Below are 23,054 nucleotides of genomic sequence, written 5' to 3' on the forward strand. Positions count from 1 at the left end.
CTTTTGGAGTGGGATCACTAAAGCCTCCTTAAAGATGTCATGTACCATGCTTTGCCTAAGGGAGAGATTGAGAAGAGGAGTGGCTATCTCAGTGAAATGAGAAAATATATAGAACTTTGAAAATTCTCACATGCCAAATATCATTAGGGGAGCCTGACTTTATTTTAGATAAAAGGTGCAAGAGTTCGTCTTTACTGATAGCGTGAAAATCAGATACCTTGACTGCGGGATACTGTCCTTTATTGTCTTAATCTTCCCAATGAAGAAGGAATTAAGAGTATCACAAAAAGTCTGTCTCGGTTGGATAGGGATAGTCACCCTGTCACGATTGGACAGTTTGGAAAATATACTAAAGATTTCTTTGAAGAGGCCACCATTTTGGGGGAGAAAAAAATGGTTTTGGACTGCCTAATTAGTTTTTCATAGTCTTTGAGGTGTGATGAGTAAAGTTCCTGGTCCTTAGTCGAGTACTTGATTCACCATTTCTGTTCAGCGTGACAAAGGACAGATTTAGCAATTTTTAACACTTCTAAGAACCATTTGGAAGCCTCAAGGCATTGAGCTCGTTTTGATTTGCCGAAGAGTAGCATGCACGTTATTGGCAGTGAGCAAGTTAGAGAAATGTTCTGCATGATTATCAGTGCATTCATGGGAAGAAGGGAGAGAAGGAGTTAAGGATTCCAAGAAACGGTCAAAGTTGTCTCTGGACTAATTTCAAAAGAGACACCCAGGGAATGGGGAAGGTTTAGCAATAGTCAAACTAGATATTGAGAATTCAATTAAGTGATGTCTCACCATACACATTGAGAAAGTGTAATATTGGCCACTGAATAATGGACCAAACCTGGTCAAACGTATGGCCTTTAACATGTGTATGTACAAATAAGTGTTGTTCAAGATTTAAATTACTTAGCAGATCAGTAAGTTCTGCTGATAATGATCCACTCACCACCTCGCTCGCCCAGTAGTTCAGATCTACTACTAGTAGAATTTTGGCATGATCAATAACCAAGGGGGACAGATATTCTGCAAGAAGCTATGGAAACAGTTGCATATGACCCGGGGGGCTGTACATTACTGCACAAGTGAGGGATGATGTTGGAGACTCAAGCTTGATCAAGAGGCAGTCACCGACAGAATAACACAGGGAGCAAGGCTAGAAAACCCAAGATGTTTTTGTAATGACAGCAGCCACCCCCACCCGTTTTGCTAGAGGGCCCATTTGTATAGATAAGGTAATAACCCACAGGAAGGGCTGCTAAGATGTCCGGGGACGATTAGTCTGTTAACAAGGTCTCTGTTAACAATAAGATGTCTGGGGATTTGAAATCGCCTAAGGGATAAATTTGAAGTTGGATCTTAGCCATAGATCTAATATTAAGGTAAATTACCCTGATTTCATCTGTTTTAGTTTTAGGAGGAGAACAGTTCTGAGATATATCTGTGGCAGGTTCAGTCAATATGAAGAAGGTATGGCATTTGCAATTTAGTTATTATGTGGGGGGGAGAGGGGCAATTGGAAACTTGAAGAATGCAGCTTCCTGAGTGCCTCTGATGAGTAACAGACTTAATGGGCATGATAACCGGCCCCGGCCAGACGCAGACAGGCTTGTCTTTGGCCTGCCTGTGGCACACGACCGCTGCACTTCTGCGACACTGCTGGGATGAAATAGGCTGCGAGCTCTAACAGGCTCCACCTCCTTCTCTCCTGATTGGTTCCTCCGTATCCAATAAGTGAGGTGCAATGGCCGTCTTTGCTTCCCCCAGCGTGCGAACAGTCCCCAAGCAACAAACAACAAGTTTATAGCAGTAAAAAAGCTTTCAAAATGTGCAAAATTCTCTGTGCTCAAGAAGAATCCATGCCAATTTCTCTAACTGGCACCGCCTCCTTATCTCCTGTTTGGTTCCCCCGTATCCAATCTACTTTTAAAAGATGTGCAAAAATTGCTATGCTAAAGAAGAATCAGTGCAAGCTTCTCGAACTGGCGCGTCTGCCTTTTTTAAAGGATTGAATGAGGTCTAGGAGGTGCAGTCAAAGGTCTTTTGGCTTTAGCAGAACAGGTATGTATGCATTTGACCAGCCAGTGTGCTATAGCTGCCTTAGAGGGTATACACCCTTTTGTTTGGAAAAAGAGACACGGTCCTGTCAATAGGGAGGAATTTGGGGTTTGTCCTGAGAACTACCCTATCATAGTGTATTTGGAAAAAAAGGTTCTTACATGGTAACAGCCTGAAGTTCACTGACACGCCTGAGGGACGTGATAACTACCATGAAAGCTACTTTCCAGGAAAGGAACTGTAAAGGGCAATAGTGGAGTGGTTTAACAGGAGGTCCCAAAAGCCTTGTTACACAGGAACAGGTGGCACCAGAGGTAGGAAAATCCTTTGGAGCCCTCAATAAAAGCGTTGATAACAGGAACACTGAAAACAGAAGTATGTTCTCTGTTTTGAAGGGAAACCTCAATTGCAGCTAAATGAAGCCTGACAAAAAAGAAGTGTAAGCAAAGCCTGACGTCTGCAAGTGATGCCCACTTGCCATGGTGTTGTGGTGGCATGGGTTCTATGGCCCCCTTTTGAGTAGTGCACGCATCACCTCTTGTAGCCAATGCTGGTGTTCTAGGGAGAGTTTGTGTCTGTGGGAGAGAATGTTTGGGGGTGCTTCTGTGAGTTGTAGACCGTATTCTTCAGCTATGATGTCGAGAACCCACTGGTCTGAAGTGATCTCTGTCAAGTGGGACAGAAACCCTTGCAATCTTTCGCCGACAGGTGTTATATGGTCAGGGGATGTAATGGAGTCACTGTTTTGCAGGTGCGGATCCTTTAGGGGCTACGCCTCTGCCATTGCCTCTACCATTGTTGTTCTTATACCCTCTCCTGTAATAGTGAGAGGGTGTCTGTTGCTATTGTAGCCTGGGGAAGGACATAGACACCTCAGGGATGGAGGTTTTGGACCCTCCCTGATACTGTGAGCAGCGAAAGGATTCACAAGCGTATAGTGTTTGTAGTACCCCCATGGCCTTTGCAATCTCTGCATCCTTATTTTTCCCAGCATCTGGTCAACTTGTCAGCCAAACTGGTGCTCTCCATCAAACGGCAAGTTGACCAGATGCTGCATCTCTGGCTTAAAGCCAGAAACAAGCAGCCAGGCATGTCGACAAAGGAAGACACTAGTGTTAATGTCCTGGGCAGCGGTACATGCTGCATAAAGGGCACACTGAATGTTGGTGTTGAAAATAATTATAGCTTCTGCCACTAGCTCCTAACTCCTCTTTCTGTACTGGTCCGGGAGGTTTTGAAGCAACTCCTCCATTTCATCCCACTGTGCCTGGTCATACTGGGAGAGTGAACCTACAGAACTGTTGGAAGGCTAATGCATAGCAGACTGGGCAGTGACCCTTTTCCTGCTGCGTCTATCTTTTTACTCTTTCTGTCTGGGGCAGTGCATCACCCGTACCCTGGGAGTTAGCACCGTTTTGGGCAGTGTGTACCACAAGGAAGACAGGAGGGAGTTGGCCACTATTGTAAGGAGGGTTAGAAGGGGATGTTCTGTATTTCTTGTCGACCCCGGGAGTGATAACTCTCTAAAGATGTCAGGAGCAGGCCTAAGCCTCCCCTTTAGCACTGGTAGATATTGCATGGCTCTTTGAGCGCAGGAAAGGGTTTCCATGAGAAAGCTCTCATCCTCTTTCTGTTTATGCATCTTGTGGAAGGTGGCTGCCCTTCCTAGGACCTCATGATACAAGGTAGTATTGTCCGGTGGGAAAGGCTTTGCCAGGTAAGGGTCAGTATCCCCCGGGGGACTGACATCATAGTCGTCCCACGGGTCGTCCAGAGGGTGGGGGTCCAAGGGTCATATGGAGACCTAGGGCTGCCCCCCTGAAATCAGAATGAGGGGATCCCTGAAGAGAATCAGGAGAAGGGTCTGCTGGTGGTAATAGTAAAGGAGGGAGGAGGAGAAAAAGAGGAAGGCAAATGAGTAGGAGGAGAAGGGCAAGGTGAAGGGGGACGAGGCAAAAGAGGCTGTGGAGAGGTGCCTCTCTCATGGCACCTAGGCTTCTTGGGCGCCAGCTCCCCAGGTGGATTTAGGGTTCCTTAAAAGTTAATTTCCTCTAATGAAGAAGAACAATGTCCTTTGCCTTGAGAGGAGGTTGAGCGATGCCTGGCATCAATCTCCTCTTGGGGGCATTGGAGGATGGGCTGGTCTCGATAATCGGAAGTAGCAAAGGTAGCTACCTAAGAAGCTGGGCATTCCTATGCAAAGAATGGCCGTTGACCCACGAGCAATGAGCCAGATGTCTCGACTCTGAAGCTGGCTTCACAAGAGGTTTTAACGTAGGAGCTAAAGGATAGTTGAAGGGCATGGCTTCAAGGACCGAGAGGTGAAAGGGCACGAGTGCTGAAGGTCAGTGCCGACCATGGCCTTATGGTGGCCTCCTGACAGGCCTGCAAGCTCGAAGCTCAACCTCCTTGAGGGCGATGCTCAGCTACGGAAGGTGGCAAGTCTGTACTTGAAGCCATGTTATGCAGGACGCTGTGCAGGCAGCAGCTTTTCCACTTCACAGCTGGAGCTCTCCTCCAACATTAAGACGTGGGCCTCTGTGCCAGAATTCCCTGGCTGCTGCTTGCCCTCAATGTCTTTGTCTTTGAAAAGGTCCTGAGTATCGTCCACCTGCAGTTGTCTCATGTAAGCCAAAGCGATGCGTCAAGGGCAATGTTATCAGAGGGTCTTTTTCATTCTTTAAGATGAAACACACCGAACTGGAGGCCTCCTGATGGTCTGGGGACAGACAGAAGTTACACACCTGATGGAGGTCTGTACTCAGATATTTGGCTCGACACTTATTGCAGTAACGGAGTAGAGTCCATTCCATTACGGGCACATTATCGGATGTCGATGGATTGATGTAGCCACTGAGGGGCCAAGCCCGTGTGCGGGGCATGAAGCTTTTCAATTATGGAGTCGAAAGAAAGGATGTGTGACGCTTTAACCGAAGAGTAGATGTGACAATTTCTTTCACCGACGAGCCTGGAGGTTCTGAACTGGCGCTTGAAGGGACTCATCTGAACCAGACAGTAGAGAAAAAACTATCTAACAATGAAACTAATGCCTATGCGCATTACCAGCAATACCTGGAGTCACTATAGCTAGTGACTCGAAAGACTTCAAAGAAAAACAACTGGGACTCATCTGAATCCAACACTAAATGGCAGCAAGGAGTATGCACAACATGTGTATCTACAGCTACACATGCCACAAACCTATTACTCTCCATCATGGGATTCCCTTTGGTATTTATAAACAATAGAATGGCTATGTGCATGATGCTGGAGCACATTTTAAAAATATCATTGTTTTCAAATTGAAATCAATTTTAGCAAGAAATATACAAGAGACAACAGGTCTTTTTGGTAGACAAATCCCAGTCAGCCAAATCAATCATAAGAAAGTAGATTTGACTTAAATCAGAAGCCTACTAATGGTTGGTGAATTAAAAAACAGAGAGCAGAGAAATCGAGACTACCAACCTGCATCATGAAGAGACTGGTGGGATACTAATGACTCAGAGATAATGCCCATGAAGCAGAATGAGCATCACAAGGACATTTTCACTTCATAATCAAGGGAATCTCTGCCACATTCAATCAATTGTATAATGGAATAACAAACTTAGAAACATGGAAAAATAACTTAGACGGAATAGTCATGGAACAGGTTGCACATGGAATCCTGAACCACTAGGATGCCAGTTCAGAAGTCAGCTCTGCAAAGGTTGGTTTGATCTCCTGGTGGGGCCCCGCAAATATCTGGAAAAAGGTCATTCCTCCTTAGAGCAGCAGTGAGGATGAATGAATGAATGAAAATCACTCAAAGCTTCAAATGGTGCCTTAACAAGGTATCCTGAAGTTGAGGCACTGAGGAAAATAACCCACAAAGTTTTAAGTGCTATGACAAATTGAAAAGAAGATGAAAGGGCTCTAAGAAAGGACAGTTAGGAATTACATTGCTTATCTGTATTGTAAGAAAAGAAAATAAGTGATCTAGTCTAGCTTGACCAGTGGGGGGAGGGGAGGATAAAACATTGACCGCAGAGAACCTGTGTGCAATGATAGGGGTGTTCTTACGGAAATTACAGCAAAGAAACTTGGGACATGTATAAGAGATGGTTTTGTTGCAAGTAAACAAAGCAGTTATATGTTATTCAGTTAGCAACCACAAAACAGAAGCAAATTGTTCCTTTCGGTGATGACCAAGAAGGTGGGCAGCCATGTTTCGAATCAAGTGCAGGGAGTACGTAAATCCAAGTATACAGCATTATCCTAATGCAGCTTGGATGACATTAAGGCCTCGATGATAGTTTTGTGGCACGAGCTTGGGAGAATAGGGAGAATTTCTGAAGTTTTGCCAGGACAAATAGCAGGAATAAGTAAGCTTTACACTTTTTGGTTTAAAAGAAAAAAGATAATCAAAAATTATTTCCAAATTGTGGGCTTGTGCAACAGGGACAAGAGATTGCTCATAGAGGATGACCAAGTCAAGCTACACTATTTTTGGAGTCCCAAAAATAAAGTTTTTAATCTTGTCGGTGTGTAACTTAAGATGATTTTGATACATTCAATTGGCGATGTCTTGCAAGCAATTTTGATAGGCCAGTTATTGTCAAAGTCCCGCAGTGGACTGATCTCTGATGCTGAATAAAATGATATACACAACAAGACCTGCCCTGAAAAAGAATTTTTTGTTTTTATGAGCACAGTGAACACATTCTAATCAAAGACCCTGGCACTTTCAAAACTGTTGTGTTTTATACCACATCCACGTCAATTTTTGCCATTCACCACACGGGTCTGGTACCACTAGCTCAAGAGACTCCTATATGTCTAGGTGTGTGTAAAAAAGTGTTTACAGAGGTGTTTCCCTGGTGATCTGTTTCCCAGATAATGTGTACAATGAGGAAAACTAGACAGGACCAAATAGTGTGGTACCTGTTCAGACGCCACAGAGATGGAGAAAAAAGTGAGGGGGCCGGCAGTGCCTCACGGAAGTAACCCCAACAAGGATGCGCAGACAGGTACTCGCCTGCTACCTCACGTTCTCATCATAGGCAACTGCCGCCCAAAAGGAAAAGAAGGAATAAATCAAGAAACCTAATGTCAATCCTAATAACTGGTGTCTAGTGAAACTTAAGAATCTAATCTGTGTCTATATTCAAGAAATAATAATAGTGGAAGTGTCGACCCCAAGACGAGGAAGACTGAGTCTGATCAGGACCCACGTCACTCCAAATTAAAACCGAGCAAGACTACACTAGCTATATGAAGCTTTATTCTGTGCTGTGTGTCTGCCCAATAAAACCAACATGTTTCGTTGCCTGTTTAAATTAGCGGCAACTTCTTCAGGGCTAGGGTCGACTGGCCTCTCTGCGTTGCTGGTTCAGACCAGTAATCTATCTGTCTGCACCGTTAGGGTTGCTATCATTCAGCATACCTCAACCCTTGGTATAGGTAGGTGTGTGCTACATCGAATAGTCCTGGACTGCTTGCCCACTGGCCGCGGATTCGCGTTTCTCGTCAGCCTGGCAATCCGGAAACTCCTCAACCTTCATCCATGAATAATATGAACCATTGTAGACACAGACTTAAAATCATGGGGTTGGGGGACAACCCTGTGGAACCCCACAAGTGACTGGTAGAAAAGCTGGGTGAAAGGGGGCCTGTTCTCTAGTCTTGAGAAAGGAGGGCACCCATTTTAGGGCACTTTCTCTCCCCCTTCGTAGTGATGAGGTCCGTAGCCAAGATGTAGTTTTAAGTAGGTTTATTAAGTTCAGTTACACCCATCCACTACCAATAGATAAGAGAGAATGGGATGGGTGGCGGTGTCAAAAGTGTGCATGAGATCGAGAAGGACCAGGTGAGCTGGTCCTTCAGAACTGAGAATGACAGGAAGATCATCAATTGCATCTATCATGACAGAATCAGCCCCTCATCAAGAGAGAAGCCTCTCTGTATAGGATCAAGGAGAGAATTGGCTTCTGGGAAGTTGCGTGCTTCCAGCAGATTTATTATTATTCGACAGAAGAGATAGATCTATAATTGGCGTTAACTAAGCATTATGTTTCATTAAAAGGAATAAAACATGTTCTTCCAGGCTTTTGGCTGTATCAGGTGTGCTGAAAGAAATATTACAAATATCAGTAAGAAAATAAACAAGAGTAAGAAAACATTTCAAAAAGCCATTTTGAGAGCGAGACACAAGAGAAACAAGGACTTCTGAGAGCAGAGTAATGGGCGATGGCACTTTTGGAGGGAGGGGTGGCGCAGCCACTGTTAAAACAAGAGTGTTTAGGTGTGAGCCTCCTCTCCCGTTTGCTGTTTAATTATTTCTGGCCCCTCTCTCCAAGCCTCCAATGACTGGTGTTTGGGCTGGGAAGGAGGGCTTACAGTCAAAGGGCTGGGAAGGAAAAGCAGGGGCCGGACTATCCCCGACATCTCTTCTGGCTCATCGATACGCATTTGATCATGGCGGGTGAAATATAACATCAGTTTATGAAGGATGGGGCTCGCCAGCCTTTGCCAAGGAAGAATTAGACCAAAAGTGAAAGGGTCAGAGGGAGGATCCTTCCAGGTCGGTCAAGATGAGACCGGGGACTGCAAGGGTCTCACCTGTTAAAAAACTGAACAAGAGAATAAAATAAATACATAAATTTAGGTCTTACTAAAAAATTAAGAACCAAGATTATAACAAAAATAATAAATATAATGAACTTGGTTGGTACATGCATCACAGTAGAGTGCTAACTTATTTCCAATAATTAAACATGGCCCAAGTAAGATGCACTTATGAAACCACCTTTGACTACTTACTAGAAACTGGCAAAAAAAGTTTTTTTCTTAATGAAGTAACAAGTATTTCTCGATGAAGCAGAGGTCTTTCTTATCTTCTCTCGTCATACATGTATTGACAATGTCTGGGTAGACTTCAAGTAACCGCTCTAGAGAGGATCAGTGGGAAATTGTTCTTAGGGTATTAATCACAGCATTTCATTCTTTCCACTTCTGAGAGTCCACATCAGTAGAAGAGCAAAAGAGACTCATGATGGCACCTTTTTCACAGAGAGCGGAATGCATGTACAGTCTATACACATGACGCTGGCTGTTGTATCGGTGAGAATAGTCATATACGTACTGTTATGTGGATAACTTCTCCGTCAGACTGGGTCCAACTGGGCAGAATTGAAGCCTCTCTATATTTCTAAGTTGGGGAGGTTTAAAGGACATATGGTACTCATGTGGTGTCCTAATTTTGGGCTTCTAGAAGAAGCAGTAGGGGTAGGTAACATTAGGGCACGATAAGTTGCTTCGAAGGCTCTTGAAACGTTTAGTTCCTTTGGATACATTCTTAGACAAAGTTTTAATATATGAGGCGCAGAGAGCTTCCAAAACTGAATGGGGCTCAACCTCTCTAGAGTTAGGCAGTCATGCAACAGCAACATCTGCCACCAGACCTTGCTGAACCCCCTCTAAGGAACTCATAGGTCTGTAAGGGACTTTAGGAATCCTTATAGGGAGCCATTATCCTTGAAAGGGAAATGCATATAGACCCAGAAGACAACTCTGGTAATACCGTGAATAAGCAGGAGGGAACATTCAAAAAAGCTAGAGTTTGGTGCTATGAATTTTGGAACTGGCTACACAAATGGATGTAAGACCTACTTGACTTTAATAGAGGGGGCAGATAGCAATCAGCCAAATATGAATTTGCAAAATCAGGAGCAAGTAGATAAAGGCAACAAACAGCTGAGCTGAAGACAAAGAAAGTCTTAGTTCCCTTGAGGTAGAATGTAATGCAACGTCCACTGTCTGGATTCAGAGAAGAAGACTGCAAAACCACTTGTTTGTTGAGACAAAAGTCCATCCTTAATTCCAGTGAAACTTTCAGGTTGATGCGAAGACCATCTTTGCTGTCATAGAAACGTAGAAGGGATTCTCATATAGAAAAGGTCATGTTTCCTCCCTACAACAATGGGTACGCTACAGAGGAGTTGAAGGACAGAAACCGAACCTCTGCTTTGTGGATCGGTTTAAATGGAGGGCTCGTGAAGGGAAGTAAAACTGTTTTAATAGGTTCATCTAAACTTAGATGTGGTTGCAAAGTGAGAGCATGAATAGTATTTGAGACTTAGCTAGCAGCAGCAAATAAGGCAACACCTGGTGTGATAGTGAAAATAGCAGATGTAATTCTCTACAACTGCATGGAAGGATAGAAAAATTGTTATTTTACTGTACAAGTCTTGGTTGTGAAAGTGACCACGTGCATGGAACAGTCAGTCCGTGGTTAGAAAGAAACAGGCACAGGTTCCTAAATGAGAGTCCCCGAGACAGATTTCAAGCCTCACGCAAGCTTTTCAGAGATGGGTGAATCTGATTTGGTCATCAAAGCTGGTGTCTATCTATCTCCACTTTACGTCTAGGTTTCTGCTGGACCAGCAGTGCTGGATTAGGGATACAGGAGGACAATGAGAGACTTGTGAAATTGAGTGGAAGAGGCTTTTCTTGTGAAGAGGAATTTAGTTTCTTCCTCTCCTCCGAGAGGTAGACTAGGTTTTGAATAGTGTTTAGTTTTATCCACAGGAACACAACTTGCTGTCCCAGCTTCAAGAAAGATGCAGATAGCAAAGGGAATCCAGAGCCACTAAGGTATTGTATCGGCCTTGGAGTCTATGCTGAAATAGATAGAGAGGGACCTGCATGGTGACCTTTATTTACCTGGGGCTTCTCTCTTTAGTAGTCAGTTGCGACGGTATGGCATGGCGGTTCGGTCACCTGCGGTATGAATGACTTTAATTCGCACCTTTAGCATCTCCAGGAATCTCAAGCAAAACAAACGATACCCCTGCCTCTGACCCCGTAGACAGCTCCTCTGCCCTACAGCTAGGGTCACACTACACAAATGACATTAACACACTTCCATAATCCTCTGCCTAAAAACAATTAGAATTGCATCAGGATATTAAAAGATCATAGGCAAGAAAAACAAAATTTCACAGGCCACTGCCGTCTAGTATCACAAAATGCCAGCCCCCCCCCCCAATTCTGGAATCACATCCAGGGAATGAGTCACAGAGGCTGAAGCATTTTTGAGGCATTTCAAGATTACATTTTTGATGGATGGAGAAGAGATATCCTCCATAGAAACCACTTTAAAGAATTGTACATTTATTTTTTAAGATCCAATTTGCGAAACTTCACGTTTCCATGTAGGTGCCTTTCCTGAAGGAGCAGAAGGTAGAGAAGTCACAACAGAACCTCGATGAGCAACTACTCTTGGACAAAAATTGGACCTCGACCAGACCTCGAGCATATTCCCCATCCGGCTCTTTAGCTTGTACAGTGTTGATCAAAATGGCGCCCAACACATATTAATTTACTGATCTTCACCTACTACCTTCAACTTTGGCTGCATAGGGGCAGCAGTCTCCCAGGCTACTGAATCAATGACCCAACTCGCATTTCCCCTTCTACAGTGAGGGTCTTTCTCTACCTACCAGCCCGACTGTCCCTAAAATGGCCTCCATAAGTTTGCCCTTGTCCAAAGCACTCCTACTCCCCTTGTTGGGGATGGATCAAGCATTTATGCCCGGGAGTCTTAGAGACCCCTCTGTGAGAGTCCACAGCGACAAGGGAGTCACACATAGTGGAGGACTGGGAAAGATCCCCTTACCGCTGGGAGCAGTCTCCTACCCAGCCGGACACTGTTTCCTACCCCCTCCCCCACCTCTTCCCTCCTTCCTTCCTTCTTCAGAGTGTGCCCGTGGCCAAAGCACTCCTCACCCCTTGTTGGGGAGGGATCCAGCATTTATGCCCTGGAGTCTCAGAGACCCCGCTGAGAGAGTCCACCGCGACAAGGGAATCACACATAACGGATGACTGGGAATGATCCCTTTACCGCTGGGAGCCGTCACCTACCCAGCCGGACGTCAGACACTGTTACTTCCTCATCTCCACGCTCTGTCTCCTATCCACTCCCCCACCTCTTTCTTTGTCTACCTCTCCTATTCCTTTCCTCTCTCCCCTGAATTTCTCTCCACCTGCCTGGTTTGTTTATCCTTATGCCTATGCTATGCTTTTGTAACTCATGTAACTACGCTCCAGCAACTGATGTAACTGTGTAACTATGTTCTGAAACAATGTTCTTCCTCATGTAAAGCGCTCCGATACCTCCGGGTCTAGCCAGCACTATATAAAACCTTTCAAATAAATAGGAAATAAGAACCATTCCTTCAGGCACTGTGTACGTGGGGACGGTAGTGAACATATAATCACTATGTGGATCATCCGCATACAATGTTTTTTATGCCACGAATGGTGCATGGCATAAAAAGTGCTTTTCGTTCTTTAGTACAAAATAATACTAGAATACCTAAACAACTGAAGATTTTATGAGACAGTATTCACAGAGAATAACCACAGAATCTAGTAAGAGCTTAATGTGAAGAGAGAGAAACCAGGGGGTGACACAAGTAAGCAAACTAAATTCTGACTGTTTAGAGAAGACTTCCTGTATTACCCACTCTCACACAACATGCAAAAGAAATCTGAACTATGGTGGTCTCCAGGAGTGGAGATGCGTGCACATTTACCTCTATGTTTGGACATGTATGATGAAGTAAACATACTACTATACGCTGCTGTATTCCAGTGCATGAACATTAATACTGATAACTACTTTTTGTAATAGGACTGGTTACTCCTAACCAGACGACAGGGAAGGATCCAAGTATATGCATCTATGAAAGAGCCAAGATGGAAGAAAAACATGTTCACTTCGCATGCATTTGTTTGGAACAAATGTGAAATGTGATGCTATCTGGTAGAAATAAGGCATAACCGGCTATTTTCTAGACAGGTAAATTCATTTTCTGCATGAACCAACCATAGAGTGGCATCTGCTGCAAACTGGAAAGGAAGACAGAAACTCAGCTGGAGACCACGCGAGGAGAAGCGATATTTAGTTTACAATTAGAATATTTTACCTCTCTTCATAGAGAGAGAAAGAGATAAATTGGACCCACACTTCAATTGAATGAAACCTTTCAAAAGATAACTAAGCACCTGAATCGCTCCATATACTGTGCCAGTCAGTAGGTAACAACGTACTTTTAATGGGAACACGTTATGAGTGGCCTCCTGAACCAGATGTACACAGGGTCACACGCGTGGTAGCAGTTGAACAATGTTTAGTGAGCTATAGGAAGCAGGTTCTGGTGCCACTACAAGGGAGTGGATGTTCAACATAGTTGGCAGCATGAAAAAGCAGAAGTAGGACCAATAGGTGTCCTAGACCTATGAGAATACTTTCACCCTCTTCAACAAAACACAACATTTGGCACGGACTGTATTTTTTGGAGTACAATTTGGATATCAACATGGGACAGGACTCCAGGTTTCTCTCTATGAACCCCAAATCAGCATATCATGCTGGATTCCAGGTAGCTTAGGCAAGGCATTTGCAGTGAGTGGCAGAGATGTTCAGCTCAGAAAAAGAGGCCTTCTTGATTACATGCATGCATGTGATGCAATCAAAGAAGTCAGGGTGTAAATATGGGAGTGAAGCCTCCATTTTCACACATTTCTTCATATAGAAGAGATTTCATATCTGGTCTTTGGATTGCAGTAGGCCAGTCTTTCAAACCGAGTTGCCTCCAAGGCCCTTGCCACTGCCAAATCCACAAGTAATAACATGAACGTGGCACATTCCCCTGCAAGGAAAAACACAGGAGGAACCTAGTGCAGATACCGAGATCACAGACTATGTGCAAGACCTCTGATAGAGAGAGAACCCATCTACTGTTGGTGAGCGAAGATGCACCATTCTGATTGGAGTTTGCATGTGAGAGTTGGAATGAGCGATAGCTTCACCATTACTCCGAATTGCATTTAAAAACATTCTAGCTAGCTAGCCCCACCCCAAAGTACACTTAAAATTGTTATTTTTAATTAAACTTTGAAATGCTCACCACATTTTCAATACAACGTAACATGCTGCGTCAACTAGAAAGTACAGGTACATATTTCAGATTGTGGTAAAGGACGGCCAGTGTCATTGGATGGCGATTAGTGGGATCGGGCGGGAACGCAGTGCTCAAGAGTGTGATGATGTATAATGCATGCGTGAGGGTAAGCAAATTGTTGAACAGAGAGGCGGAAACGAGGGGAAGGAAAACATTTTGTCAAAAACAAAAAGGGCGGAAGAAAAACTTGGCGGCCTTGAGTGTGTAAGAGAAAGGAGTGTCTTTGCCAAGGAGTGTGCTGGGCATCGGTGCCAATTAAGCATGATCTCAAATAAGAAGATGTCGGTTCAAGCCGTGAGAAACCAAAGAAAAAACATGGGGCATCAATTAGCACAGTTTATTTGGCTCAAGGAGACTTATAATGCAAGGTGAACTAAGCAAGGGGCTTGGGAGGTCTTTAACATTGGAGGGGTTCTTTAGCTGAGGCAAAGCCACAAAGGGGAAGCTATTAAAAAGGGTGTCATATGGGAGCGCAATGTAGTGTGTGCGATGCTGTGCGAGTGTGGTATTACGGTGAATAGCTGTCAACCTGGATGTGGGACTGGAAGAGATTAGTTAGTTCATCGCATGCCAAAGACAGAGGGAATTTTCGGAAATCCTTGCCCTCTTCGCACCTGAGGGACATGCTCTCTAATTTGGCCCAGGTAACCATCATCAGTGATCTGTTGCCATCCAGGGACTGAAGGAGGCATACCAGCTTTCCAAAAAGATGTATTACGGCTAGTTTGGCTAGCAGCAGCGCTAGCTAGTTCCGCAAAAAAGAGACATCGCTTTATGTTTTTTTCCGAGTATTTGAATATGCCTAAAGCACTAATGTCCCAGCTATGCCGGGTAGTATGTCCAGATGTTCAGTGATAGCTGTCCAAAAAAAGTGAAGGCGAGGAGCACACACACTGCATGTGTTGTAAGTCTGCATCTTGTGTTTTTCATCGGGGCACTGGGCATTCGCTTCTGGGAAATCAGCATTTCAGAGTGTTGTGTAAAATTGCATTCGTGAAAATGGTGCATTCTGCAATACTGAGGAAAGAAAGGAAAGAATGCGATGTTATTACATACCCTGCCAATGACTGCCTTCCACTGTTCACGGAGAAGGTTTCTCAAAGTACACTATGAATGCAAATTATGTTCTGTCCAGCAATTATCCACCCCCTTCCATGAGCTTCCTGCCCTGTTATCACGCTGACCCCTGTTCTGCCTCTTCAACTGTTCATATGTCTGATCTCGTTTTGCTAATTCCACACAACCAGAAACTGGCCATTGACTTGAGCTTCCTGTTTTCCAAACGCGACAATCAAAACACAGCAGGGTTACGCAGAGTTCTTCAAGAATATCCCTTTTACATCAACGATAACGACTATTCTGCTTCCTTAATGTAGTGCTGGCAGCAACCACCGGACACCATGCAAAGACAGACCTATATTCAGTTGCATGCTGGTATGTTTATAGCCACACTGATCTGTTCCAGGTTTCCCATACCTCCTTATTTTGCTAAGGGTTAACTTGATGTAGGGGAACTTCTCCTTGAAGGTCTCGTTCATATCTTTCTTGAGGTCCGATGGCTTCACGTACTCGATCACCGTGGTCTGTAATGCAACACGCCAAGGTGAGTCAACCCCGCTCCAAAAGACATGGGGAACGCGCAAGCTCTTACCATGGAGAAACGCCATCTGCACTTGTTCAATAGTCCTCTCAACATAGCTATAACAATATGAGCAAGGAAACTCCATACTAAGCAACTCATCTTACCATCTTCAAGTCTGCAAACAATGAAAGTCACAAGCTCAATTTATTTGCAAAAATGTGAGCAGAACAATAGTAGCAAATTGAGGATACAAATATAAATGGGAACAAAACATTCTAACGCACAGCAATTTGTTGCCGTGTTTCAATAGCACAGCTGCCTACTTTGCATGCTTACTAGACTTACTCAAAAGGCCCCCACGACAACTCTTTATACATGTCGTTCCAGTGGTTGCAGGTGGTGGGTACCAGCACTCATTTTTGGGGGACCGGGACATATTTTAATCAACTGGCTTTGGCTCAAAGCAAAAGAGACAGAAGATGAATAGGAAAAAAGCAGGTGGAGGGGAAAGACAGAAAGAAAATGGCGACAAAGGGAAACAGTAAGGGAGAAAAAGAACCTGCAAGAGTGACGTAAAAAGACAAGAAGTGTTTGATGGAGGAAGAAAGAGGCATAAGGTAAAACCAAAACTAGGCAGTTTTGGTGATCAGCACCCGGGCATTCTGTAGCTCTGGGCCACTAAGAAAAACGGTGGAAAACTACGCTTTTTACTTGAATTATTTTTACAAATTAAGCACTGAAGGATAAAATCCCTGCCGGTATGTTGGAAGTGACTGTTCATGAGTTTAGACAAAAACTCATCTATTTTTAAAATAAACTCAAACCACAGTATGGGTAAAAAAACGTTGTAAGCATCAGTAATGAAAAACATACCAACATACATGAAAAGGAAAACATAATTGAAAATAAATAGAATACAAGTCACAGAGTTCTCGTTTGATATCTGCTAAAGAACTAAGGAACTCATTTAGAGTTCAGCGGACAGGTTACTCTGTTACAAATGTGCCAGCTATCCTGTCCACCGTATTACAAGTGCATTATATTCAATGGCGCTTGCTATACGGCGGACAGGGTATCCGTCACATTTGTGACAGAGTAACCTATCCGCCGAACCCTAAATCAGCCCCTAAAATTAGTGCGCACTAAACCAAAAGAAACTAGAACAGTGCAGCACACAGCAGCTGAGGTATGGATTATTTAAATAAATAGGTTTCTAAAGACTTGAGAAAAGGAAAGCGAGCTCGGATTCAACATCTGAAAGCCACAAAAGAATTCCAAAATGGTGGCTCTTTCGCTGAAAGGCTAGTGAAGACGCCTTTCCTTCCTTCAAAGTGATGGTGTGCAGATAGCACATCCCAAGTCAAGCTTAGGCTACCCAAGGCCGTTATGTTGCGAGCCAAAAAGCTGGTCTGATACAATTTCAAAGTCTTAATCAAAACAAAGCAGAACATTTGAAATTCACTCAAAACGCATAAGAGGAGCAGAGCAAATCAAAAAGATTCAGAAAATCATGATCATATTTGTAAGCTCTCAAAATAAATCGTGCTGTAGCATGGAGGTCGCATTTGAAAAGCTGATTGGCAGAAGCTTGAAATCCAAACACTTTGGTGTTTCAACCTTGAAATAGAGAAAAAACCTAAGCCTGGACCATGGTTCCAAAGTTGCTGGCATGAGATAGAACATATCTTTGCCACCTATTGAAGTTGAAAGGACCATCAACTGACAAAATTATATACATATTGCGTGGTAATAAACCTTTGAGCAGAGTTCAGTAAAGTCCAACAATTTTTCTGAAAACAAAAAGAACAGGGCCGGACTAGGAACTTAAAACAGCCCTAGCGAAAATGATAAATTCAGCAACCGTGTGCAGATGTGCTGATCCGTGCTAGAACCACAGCAACTTTTCAAGTTGCCGCCCGGATCATGTAACGTGCACCACTGCTCCTGGAGGCCGAAAACAGCCTCCGAGTATCAAACGCGGCCTCCTGGGGCTCTGGCCTCTTGGGGCATTAGCCTCCTGGGGATTGCCCACTTGCCCGGATGGCCAGTCCAGCCATGACAAAGTCCCAATGCAATGCTGCTGCTGACTGCTGGCTGGTCCGGTTCAACTGTGGAAATTGACTCCAGCACAAACGACTGGCTGCAGCACTGCTGCACTGCCCATGCGCCTACCCACATTTATATCGTAGTCTATGCTAGGAAAAAACATATTTTTGTCAGGAAGATAAAGGATAAGAGCAATGACCACACTATTCAGAAAAAAAACTATCTCTGGATAGACCAAAGTAAGCAACTAAAGGCTGCCAATCTGGAATTGGGGTTTCTGCTCCTTCACTGCAATGGGAGTTGCTGGCTCTAATGCGGCGCAGCCTTTTTCATGCTCATGCATCACTTGTAATATATTTAACACGTTTCGGACCCTTACAATGAGTGCTTTTGGTAGAAATTATACAAATGAGATATTTTCAACATGATTATGATAATCACACGTCCAATTAGTTCTGAAAATGGTAACTTAACTACTACACCACTTGTGAAGATAGACACTTGCTTCAAAATTGCTCCGTGGGAAGGGCTGGCATTGCAGCATAAGGGAAGCATTTGACAAGCATGGTGTGTGGCTAAGTGTTTTGACGCCCTCACCTCTCTTCAATATTCTTGCCAAGTCTCTCACGAAAATTATGGGAATACATAAAATTATGGAAATTGAGACTGGGGGGTAATACCTTAACACAAGTTTGCTGTCATATCTGAGTGATGCTGTTGCTCAAAAAGCACATTCATTTTACAGATGTTCATAAGCAGGTCTTTATTGCATCACTTCATTTTTAGTATTAGTTGGCGAATAATTCGCCAATAGCATGGTACTGCAGGGTCATTATTCAATACGTCAGTAGTAAGGTTCCAGATAACAGAGGAGTAGTCCAGACTACCCATAGACAAAAAAAAAATCATGCCCGTTTTCTTTACGAGCCCTTTGTCTCCGCCGGCAGTCTCAGTGATATGGTTTAAGTCCTAATCCTACGGGTTTCACGTCTGGGTATCTGAAGTGACATGTGGGGCCCAATCTTTCTGACAGATTCGCCATGGTGTGGATTGACCGGGGTAAAGCAAGTGCCTGTGGCCTCTGCCACGTCAATCATATTACTTACAGGTCACATTTTGGGAGTGATTCAGACTGATCGCAATCAGAAAGCACATAACGGTTTGTAGGGCAATTCCAGCCTTACCAGCGTGTGTGTGGGGGTCCATCACGAGAAGTTACCACTATCTGAAAGGGGGAGATGTAACAACTGAAATGAGCCCTTATTTGAAGAAAGCACATTTTAACAACAGGTAACCATATGATGCACGTTCCTCTGCTAGCTGCCTTTACTGCAAACACCCAGAAGCAAGATGCTCTGAGAGTCCTACTTAAGGATGGTAACAACACTTTACTCTGATCCTCAGAAGGCGCCCCTGTGTTTACTACTGCTTCCATCCCTCAATGCGGCTGCACTATTAATTAACGAATCAACGCACTTTCCTCGCCCCAATGTCCTGACGCCCTCACAGCCATATTCCCTGCGATCCTCCTCACCCAACTCCACTCGTCGTCAGAGCACCCTTACACTCATGACAAGCACTCGAGCAACCCCAACTCGATAACATCCCACCCACCTCCTCACTCTCAGAGCGCATGCGCAGTTACTTACCCAAACGTGCTCACCGTCCTCAGGGACCGCCCTTTGTCACAGGCCGCTCATGAATTATGCAAAAAGAACAACCCCCCCGCTTGTATTTTGGGTCTCTATTAAGCACACACACGCACACCAACAACCACAGACGCATTGACAACGCATGGCGCCTCTGAAGGGATCCCAGGAATCCCGTCTGCATCTAAGAGTAACCACAGAACCATCATGTACTGTGTAAACAGAAGCCTCCAGCTGCATCCCAGGGCTCCCTTCATCACACAAACACCTACACTCCCATGCACAAACACACAGATTCCTATTCAAATCCATACACTCACTGAAAAACCAAAGCTCGCTCACATATACCTAACTGGTGACTAAGTAGGCCCATAATCTGACTTGAGGGGGTGGAGGAACGTATGTGCGAGAAAGAACCATGGAAAGGCGCATTTCGGCACACCAATTGCTATATAGCCCACCAAAATGCACACTGCTGGGCAACTTCTGGAAGTTGAGGTAAACAAGCAAATTTCAACAAGTGTACCACCATTTTGTAACTGTGTCAAAAAGGAGAAAATTATCCTGGACAGGTGCGGAGTTGTAAGGAGGACGCTGGTAGGAGTTCAGGCAGAAAGGGTACAGATTGGGTACATGACGGAAGGCTGGAACTAGGTGTGTGACATTGGATGATGTACCTAAAGATGTGAGGCTGTGTCAGTACATACTAACAGGCTGCATTAGGATATATGATCACTTTACCAGAACACGCAACCTTGCTTCTGAGCAGGTGAGTCGTCAGCTGAGCATCTGATAGGTAATACCAGAGCCTGTGATACATTCTGCACGGAGGCAAAGAAGGTTACACCAGGGCATATGATGCTCATACCCAAAGGGCAGAACCCAGGTTCTAGCTGTGAGGCAGAACCAGAGCATACGACGGAAGGACATGACCATGCATGGGTGAGTCTGGGCATGTGTTGGCTGTACCAAGGCAGTAGAAGGCAGCAGCAGGCCATAGGAAATCAGAACTTTGGCATATTGTGACTGGACGTAGGTATTCAATGGGTATACCTGGAATAGAATGGCTGATCCAGGGTATTTGAAGGCAGCACACAGGCATGACATTGCAGTTTCTCTGCAGGTCATGGCAGTACTAATCCGCGTGATGGTAGTATCGGGGTATGTGATGGCAATGCTAGGCCATGTCATGGAAACACCCTGGAACCTGAAAATGGTTCTTGGGCAGGTAGGTTGGGCATGTTGAAAATGTCACTATACACGGACATATGTTTGAAGAAGCTGAGCTACTCATACACAACAGAAACAGTCCACAGCTAAGGACATGTCACTTGAGCTATAGATATGGTTTACAGCTCCCGCCTGGGCAGTGTGTGTATACCACAAATACATTAAATATGGTCAGTAACTTAAGACTGCAGACCATCTTTAATATATTTAGGTAATGTACTCAATGTACAACTATAGGACTCGCATTGTGCATCACACGTGCTATACATAGTCCACAGCTGTTAGTTTTGGGCCTTTTTACCCTCATGGGGCCGGTGCACACAGTACATACAGAGTTGCAGACTGTGCAAAGCAAGTAAACATAAACCTCAGTCGAGGTTTACAGGCTGCAACGGGAGCATCTGAGTGGAACACCACAAAAGGTGGGCAGATGTACAAACCTATTTTACCGCAAAATAGGTCTTTCTGTACATCAATCCCATTTGAGGAGTCAGTAAACTTTTACAGATTCCTAAAATGAGACAGCATCCCATACTGATTCGTTATTTGGAAGGGGCGTATTGTAGGCAGCCTTTCCAAACCTTGAAATGGTATGAGAAACCGTAAACTGGTTGCAAAACAATGAAGAGTTACCGACTTCCTTTTTGAGGTGGTAACCTAGTCACAAAAGGAAAGAGTCCAAAGGTGAACCTTTACCCTTTAGGAATTAACAAAATATGTTCGTTGGGAAGTAGGCAGTTGCCTAAGAGACCACTAACAACTCTCAAACAAACAGTTCAAAAAAGGAAAACTCCTGTAGGGAAATAGGCTGCACAAACAAAGTTTATTTAGAGGTACTCACAAACATTCTCACCAACAATCCACCATCCATATGATGGGCACCAATCGGAGTGTGTAACCATTTGCAATCTATCTTTATACGTTTCATGGAGGAAGGTCTGTTTACCACCCAACTGAAGTCGAAATTGTATGACCCAACCTATTAGTACATAGGTTGGTTCATAATATTCTTTACTGATTGCTGTTGTTTGCCAACAGTAAATCGTATATCTGGCCTCCAGTTGTGAAACCTGCACTGAAGTATAAAGGGAGGAAGAAATGAATATAGAGATAGAAGGGCACAATACTTCTGCCAAACTGGTGACAAGTCCCAATTCTAACCACAGATCTTTTTTAGGTATCGAAGTATCAAATAAAATATTAAGTGCCACTGGATATAATGCACTTGTAATACAGCGGACGGGATATCCGTCACGTTTGTGACAGAGTAGCCCGTCCACCAAACTCAAAATCAGACCCTAAGTCCTTGAAGCAGCGCACCACGTGCATCCCCTCTGGGGCTGCTTCAGGGCACCCGTGTCAGAGAACCAATGGGTGTTGGCCTAACCATAAAATTAATCCCAATCAGCAAGGAAAACTACATTTGAGAAATTTGGCAAACTGAACATTGGAATTGTTCCATAACTTTCAGTACTTAAAAACAGAAGTAAAATTTACTTTTTAACTGGTACAGACTAAAAGAACCTCCAGATGCACCATCGATAGTTAGTGATATTAAACAGATATTTCCACAGAGGTCATGTTCTAAAACAAAGACTTGATCCATGGTTTTGCGAATTCCAGCGGTGAGCAACGTGTACAATCCGCATGATACATTTTTGCCTAGTTTGCTGGATCATGAGAATCCCATTAAGTTGGCTACAAATGAAAGAAATGTATTACACTAGTAAATGCCCATATTCCGGGAAGCGCAGTGCCGCAAGCATAAGTCTGGCCGGCATGCTTCTCAAATCAAGAGGGCATTCCTTGGCAGCCAGGGTTCATCCTACCCAGGGGCGTAGCACCAATACAAGAAAACAGAGTGATAAATGGTGCATTGTAAATATAGTGATCAAACCTGAGAGGACCTCAACAAACTTTTAAATGGATTTTTTAAATGTTTATAGGCTATTGACAGAAATCTGTAAGGAGGAGATGAGTGATGCAACACCTAAAAAGCAGCTTTTACATATTTCAATGCACAGCACTTTAGAACCAGTTTTCACAATGTTATTTCAAAATGACGAAGCTTTTTGCCAATTCTTCAACAATTCTGCTGTGAAATGACAATGAGCTCATGAAATACTTTTAATTCCATCTTCAGAAAGACGCTCCCGTCTCACCGTTGACCAAACTGCAACATATGCTAGTTGAAGGGCGCACATATGTAAACATCTCCGAATTTTGAGCTTGGTGGTTTAATGCACCAGATTTCGGGATGTGTGACTGGCAAGTCTCGGTTTGATTCCTAATGCATTTCTCATTTCTTCCGAGACTGAATAAGTGAGTGCCAACAGTTGGCAAAATTACCTCCTGCTAATTGTTCTGCCGGGAATCTGCACTATTCTAAATCAAAATAAAATGGTTGGTGCTAGCATCCCACATTGAGCAGTTCTCATCCATCTGGCATAAAGAACTGGCACAAAAGGTAGTTGCCTT

At 44.0% G+C, this 23,054-nt stretch overlaps 1 protein-coding gene across 1 annotated transcript in view; it reads right to left on the reverse strand.

The window, feature by feature from the left end:
• CABLES1 (Cdk5 and Abl enzyme substrate 1) overlaps positions 1-23,054 on the reverse strand; it is a 368,783-nt gene that overhangs the window by 40,754 nt on the left and 304,975 nt on the right. Inside the window, exon 8 of the mRNA XM_085605768.1 lies at positions 15,546-15,652. Coding sequence (XP_085461894.1) covers positions 15,546-15,652 — 107 coding nt within the window. The remainder of the gene's footprint in view (positions 1-15,545; positions 15,653-23,054) is intronic.

This window comes from Triturus cristatus, chromosome 5_1 (assembly GCF_964204655.1).
Source record: "Triturus cristatus chromosome 5_1, aTriCri1.1, whole genome shotgun sequence".
NCBI lineage: Eukaryota > Metazoa > Chordata > Amphibia > Caudata > Salamandridae > Triturus > Triturus cristatus.